The sequence below is a fragment of the Anthonomus grandis genome, chromosome 17, assembly GCF_022605725.1.
Source record: "Anthonomus grandis grandis chromosome 17, icAntGran1.3, whole genome shotgun sequence".
Classification (NCBI taxonomy): domain Eukaryota; kingdom Metazoa; phylum Arthropoda; class Insecta; order Coleoptera; family Curculionidae; genus Anthonomus; species Anthonomus grandis.
In genome coordinates, this window is record NC_065562.1 from 9,379,226 (window position 1) to 9,386,291 (window position 7,066).

The following is a 7,066-nucleotide window of genomic DNA, read 5'->3' on the forward strand; positions in this document are numbered from 1 at the left end:
GAGCAGAGTATTATTTAAGTAAAATTTGAACTTCATCTCCATAAAAGTAATTCCTCCTTAAAATTATTAAAAGATTGGTATATGCTGCCCTCCAAAATGCAAAGTTGCATAATTTATTCAGTGTATGCAATTGTTAAGGTTTTACCCTTGTCATGTGGGTGTGGTTCTTTGAGGCAAGCTCATAGGGCAATTTTGTATCGGTACATGGAATAATAGAAAATAATCTGAGATGAATGATCTTACAGATTTTGAAATAGATCTGTAGGTACATTATGATCCGCTTCTTTGTAAGCAATTTAAGCAAGCAAACCATTTTACACGGACTATCCCAAACCATGATATGCAATCTGGCAGACTTCTCATTACAAACATGAATGATCAAATTTACACGCCTCTGACGACGATTTGGGATCCAGTTTAATACCTAGAATATTAACTTTTTTGGATTCAGAATTTGCATTCAATGCCTTAAGAGCTCATAAAAGATTTGTTGGCTTGACATGATCAGCCCTCTCAATGCTATTAATATAACTTACCCTAAATATTGTTGTATGAATTAACTTCACGAGGCGAATACTCATTAATTAAAGTAAAGTAGTGAAAGAAAAACAAATATAGAATTAAATAATGCTTTATTCTAATTATGGATTTGACCGCTTTTAGTAAAAAATATTAGAAATACCAACCAATGCAAGTACACTCAGTATATCATCTTGCAAAATTTATATGAATGCACACATATTTTATTTAAATTAATACTTTGAGCAAACAGAAAAAAATGATAAATTGTAATTTATTGCAAAAGTTACGACCGATGTTTTATAACTTTTAATACCTTACATTAAATTGTCAAATTTGTTTTGATGCAGGGACTATAAAAAGCGAATTGTTTAATAAAAAAAACATATATTTTCAGAAAGTCAGACAACATGGGTTTAGAGGAAGTAAGTCCATAGATACTTTTTTGTTTAAACTTATTTTTATTAATGTTACAATTTAATTTTAGAACTTCACAGCTTCAGCAAACCAAGCAAGAGGTTTTACAAAAAGACCACCCGATGCGGATTGTTTAGAAGTGTATGCGCTGTATAAGCAGGCTACTGTGGGAGACACTAACACTGGTAAATATGTTATTAAAAAATACAAATAAATTGTGCTTAGAATTTATCTCATTTATTGTTGGTATAACATTATTTCTCATTTAATGCCTTTTAGTTTTTTCTTTAGCCTTTTTATCTCTATTTCAAAACTCTTTCATTTCGTTGATTTTTTTAAATTCTTTATATTTGTTTGATTGGTGCTTTTATAAAGAACATGAACTAAATGTGTTGAGAGTAATTTGCATTATCATCCATATATTTGATAATTTTATTCATAGTTGGAATATGATATTCATACGTCAACAATGGATAGGGATCACTTATTGGATTTCAATATACCAAAGCTAATAGTTTTGCCATAATTTTGTTTATTTTCTTAATGATTTTTTTTAGTCAATAAGTGTATTAAGATAACATGGTGATTTAGTTACTATTATTTTTAAGTTTTGTACTTGCTCTCGTATCATACTGTCTTATACCTTGCATTAATATTTTTAGGTCCATCTCTTATTACTTTTTTAACACAATATCCAATATATGTTTTTGATTAAATCTGAGCTAAAGATTAATAAACGTTCATTTAATGCAGATACTGATATGATCAGAAAGACCAATTAATATATTCTTCTTTATTATATGTAACAATAAAAGCAACATTTTAATATTTATATTAAAATGTTGCTTTTATTGTTATATTGCTTAAAGTTGACTAAATAGTCGTATTTCTTGAATATTTTATGGTCTAAGTTTGTAAAGCTGCGTCATCTGCATAAAAATGTGAAGAAGCAAGAAGTTATTAGTTAAAAGCATATGAAGTAGTGAACCCAAAAAAAAGACAACTGACGATTTAATTTGTCAAATGCTTTTAAACAGTCATACAGTAAACAACATACAGCACCAGTGCAGTAAGATCAAGATCCGAGAAGAAACACATATTCGTTAATCTAAATCGTATTTTATTCTATTCTATTCTAAATCTAATTCGTTAAAAAAACTAGGTGAAACCATATTTTCTATGACAGAATTAAATTATCTTGGGATCACTCTTTATAAAATGCTACATTAATACTCTCATTCTGAGAAAACCATTAAAAGAGCTAAAATAGCATCCTGCAAATGCCTTGACTTTAGGATATGGCTCTGTAATATAGTGGAATAAAATTTCTTACCAACTAGTATGAACAGATTAAATAGCCTTCAAAACTGGTCTGCCAGTCCCTAGCTATGATACAAAATGGCACTTACAACTGCTGTAGGGGTGCTACATAGATGCACTAAGCACTAAACATAAGCTGGATCAAGACATAAGAATAAAATCAAGATAACAGCTAGTCAAAGCTGGTGTGTAGAACTCTGTGAAAATTCCAAAAAATCCAGGATACACCAAACCCTCCACGGTCATCATACCTGGTCGGAAAATTTAAAAACGTAAGGTGGTTGTTTCTAAAAAATGCCTAATATAGATACTAGGACTTACTGAAAAAAACTTTAAAGGATTAGTTCCAGCTTTAGGAAAACTGTGCAACAGAACAATCTGTCGTTGTGATGCGGAAAAATAAAAAAACGGGCATAAAAAAGACTCTTAAGGAATATCAAATAATGCAAGATAGCTAACAACAACTGATGATTTATGCTTAGTGCAGTAGCACACATCTATCTTACTTAGTAAACGAAAGTAATAAAAATACAATCTCATAAATTATACAGAAGGTGCTGAACGTCGTATTTAAAAGATAAGCAAAAAATGGTACATCAATCAGGAAAAAATCAATGGTGCCATTTATCAAAAGGAGAAAGCTAAACGAGATCAGACCGCTTATCGCCCATAACCAAAGATAAAACAATATTTTTTAAGAGAGAATCAAAATATCTTGAGGTTACTTTAAATAAACTTGTACATTGAGAAGACTATCAAAAGAGCTATACTCACATTGTCATTGGATATAGATCAACTCCTAAAAATACCGTGACTTTATACCTCTTTCCTTCTGAAACCTTTAGAACCATGATAGCCATATACTCTGTGGTTTAATGGAGCACAAATCTAGTACGAACAGAAGTGAAAGCTGCTACGGAGGTACTATTTGGAGGTACTGAGCACCCGTCGTTCTCTCTCAGGCCATAGATGCATCAAATAGCATCTTGGCCAAAATTAACATCATAATGGAATTAAGGAAGCAGTTGGAGCCCAAAGCCCTTTCTGGTCATTATATACCTGACCAGAAAATTTCAAAACAAGAGCAGTTTGTCACTAAAAAACTGATGCTATATCCCTAATGTTGATACCAGAACATACTAAATTTAAAGGAAATGAACTAGCAAAGTCAAGTGCAAAAACATACAATTACATACAACAGGGCAAAATTTTCCTCAAAACAAGCGAAAAATCTAAGCAACACTGAATCACCAGTTCTTAAACCACAGATTACTCTTACATAGATGCGAAAGCCAAAAATGCGAATAAATTTCTGTGGTCTCAAGAAAGTGGTCTCAGATCCAGAGAGTACCATTTGTTTTTAGTTTAATCTATGGTACAAACATATTATTACACACTTTAGTGCAATCAGTTTAAATTAAGTAACGAATAAAAATATGAATAATGTGAAACATAATCGCGTGGTCTACGCTGAAATATGGGATGCTCTGATACCTGTTACCAGTGTCGATGCGACGGCGTTTTTTACAATTCAACCAAAATAATAATTTGGAAACACGATAAAAATATCCTGAATGATTATCAAAGAACTATAATTTTCTTCTAATCTATCATACCTGTCATTAAGGATACCCTGTAAATTCATTAATACTAGACTTTTGAAATAAAAAAAGTTACTAAAAGGCTTCTTCGTGACCAACATATATAGATAGTGTTGAGCTATTCCACTGATCTTAAATGTCTTTGACATTCGTGATATTGGAAGTTCTTCTATTACTAAAGATTTTTTTCGTTTTATATTATTTCAATTTTACTATTATATGAGAATAAAAAATCTGCTTTTAACTTTCATAACTTTTACCCATCAATAATAATTTGTAGAGATAGTGGGTAGTTTAAGCTTACATGTATCTATCAAGCCACAAAATCAGAAGAGATAGTGTGTGAAGATTGTGGTATGTGTGATTTTCTTCATTTTCGCATTAATTGCTCTCACTCTGTTACTGAATTTACTCTCTGAAGTATGGGTATTATTTAAATAAGTTAACCAAATTATTGACAAAATCTACGAGAATTCATTTAATATTTAAATTATTTATTTCTAGCCAAGCCAAGTGGAGGTGAACTTCTCTCTAAGTGGAACGCTTGGAACAGCAAAAAGGGCATGACACAAAAACAAGCTAAAGAACAGTATATTGCCAAAGTAGCTGCCCTGGCACCAAAATATGCATAAATCTTGAGAATATTAAGTTTTTTTTTCAAAAATAATTTTTTACTTTTAAAAGCTAAAGATATATTTTTTCGTAGGGTTATGGGTACTTAGCATATTGGTACAAATAGTATTGTGAGGCTTAGTATGTTTATTATTGTTATTTTAGTTTATTTATATTTTACTAAACAGAATTTTTCTTGTGCAAGTTCATGTAGCTTGTTAATTTTTGTGACTATTTTAAGTATTAACATACGAATTTATTAGACTAATTAATTTAAAGTCTAAAGGCAGCGTTTAAAATGTTTATTATTTTTAGTTTATTAGATAGGTGATTTTGCTTAGCTAAAGAACCCTAAGTGTCTTAAATAAATTTCAGATTAAAATTAAAAAGAAGAACTTTATTAAAATCACTTTGCTTTTAGGTAACCTAGTAGCATGTCCAGAAAACAAACCCCGAAAGTTCAACTAATATTTAAAAGTTCTAAGACACATCATTTCATGAATATTTCGGAAATATTCATCGTTTAAATAAATGAATGCATAAATTGGATGTCATTCATGTCAATTTGTCAGTAGCACGTCAGCGTCGTAAGTGCCAATGTCCTGCAAGATCCGTCAATAGCCAGATTTCGCGTTCCTTAAGCACAGTAATTGCCTGCTGAGACATGGAGAGTGCCCAGCTATATATCACCAATAGGTCTTAGTCTGATCTGATTCTATGCGATAGTGATACGATAGCTACACATTTCCCTATGTTGATAATATGAATATTATAAGAATTATAATATGTGACCTAACCCGTAGTTTCGCGGATCTCAGTCCAGTAAGGAAGTTCGCTTCCTGTTTGCCAGTACAAGCTCTATGTCATAGTCACTTGGTATCGAAAAGAGACGACATTTTTGAACGCCCTGCAACCATGCAGATTTAGTAAAGCCATTTAGACTCACCGGCCTGTAGTTCACCAAGTAGATGTCACCTATACCCACTTTTTATGGCTTCGAATTGGATCGCAGAGTCTTGGGGGAGAAGGTTTAAGTTCTGAACTAGATCTAGTTAAGGACCTTAGGGGATAGATCCCAGATACTACCGAAAGCCTTTCTGTAGACACAAAATATGCAGGTGGTACACGTAAACACGCTTCTTGATGATCTTGGTGATATAATTAATCGTGACTAGGATAGTTAGATATCCAGTGTGATACCTAGAAAACATATTGTCCTGCAGTATTTCAGCTGCATGCTCCTAGAGGTGGTGTGCCAAAGTTATGTCTTCTTATGAAAGGAATAAGCTTTGCTATATTCTGCTATCCTCAGGATCCTTATCACGGGGCCTTACATTGTTGCTGGCTTTCTTTTTTCGACCTCTGGAAAATAATTACCAGATCGTCAGCGTATAAGCCTGCATGAACAGGCGTACTATATTTAAATAGTGGCTTAAATCGTCGACTACTGAAAGTCACAGAACTGCGAAGAGTACTCGATTAAGCCGCCCTTAGCCGCCATCGTTCTAACAACCTCACTACAAAGCTGGGAAGATCATCACTACGAGAGCATCGCCTCTAGCTATGTGACCAGAGAGTGTTCTGGCCACGTCTTTCAAATACTTGGCAGAATATTGTAAGGGAAGTATTATCAAAAGCTTCTTCCATATCCAGAAACGTCCTTTTATTTTCTATCCCTTTCTCACGTGGTGGAGCCGTGGTTTTGCCAATCTGGTATGGGAACATTGTTGCACATGCAATAGTTTTTAACCAAGATGTTTTCCTTTATGTCTCGATCAATCAGCGTCTCCATTGCCTTTAGCAGAAAACTGTTGTTGTTGTTGAGTTGTTTGTAGTCACTTTCTTCCTAGTTCCCGAATAAAAACCACTTTCATCTCTCAGTGCTCTGGGACATAGTCTTGGGTAAAGAAGGTCTTAAATAATATATCAATATGGGGTGTAAAGATATTTAAGCTTTAAGGGAGGCATGGATATAACCCATCCATGCCCGGAGATTCAATTCAGGGAAATATCCATAGTTTATATATCCAAATTTTACTTTAATATTCTATGAATGTATATGTCTCGAGAATACAAATATTTGTTCTATACTTCACTTCCTCAATGATAAAGCAAGTTTAAATAGCATCATGAGTTGAATAAAGGATTGAATGATGTCAACTGAGCAGAACCAGGAATTAAAATTAGGATTAAATAGAAGATCAGCTGGATAAGGAACATTTCTATTAGGTTATCTGAATTGTGATTAAAATGCTGCCTAAGAGTTGGTAGAGGGTATAAGGCTTGGGCGATCTGCGCTTGGTGATGAATATGGTTAACCTTAGTAGCCTTAAGTCGGTGCTAGTCAACATAGGCCGTTGAGTGGCAATAAAGGACTTTTCTACTTAAAATCCGTTATTTAGGGCGGACCATCAAAATTCTTGCTATCAAATTGCCTGCTAATAAATTATTTTTAAGAAGATTTAAGCTACTCAATAAGATTTTATTTAAAAATACCTGGTCATCAAACCATCATATTCATCTTTTTTGAAAATTGTATAATATGACCTAAAAATTCTATATAATATACAGATTAGCGAATGGATCACTACAAATAT

General features: G+C 32.7%; 1 protein-coding gene across 1 annotated transcript; it reads left to right on the forward strand.

Annotated features, from left to right (window-relative positions):
- The first annotated feature begins 891 nt into the window (after positions 1-891).
- LOC126746558 (acyl-CoA-binding protein homolog) lies at positions 892-4,546 on the forward strand. The gene is made up of 3 exons (XM_050454869.1): positions 892-944; positions 1,007-1,121; positions 4,362-4,546. Exons 1-3 carry the CDS (start codon positions 930-932, stop codon positions 4,487-4,489), a joined length of 258 nt encoding a protein of 85 aa, XP_050310826.1. The 5' UTR covers positions 892-929; the 3' UTR covers positions 4,490-4,546.
- Positions 4,547-7,066: the final 2,520 nt, after the last annotated feature.

Coding starts and splice junctions, on each gene's coding strand:
- LOC126746558 (XM_050454869.1), top strand. Junction 1,122..4,361: donor TGTGGGAGACACTAACACTG/GTAAATATGTTA, acceptor ATTTATTTCTAG/CCAAGCCAAGTGGAGGTGAA.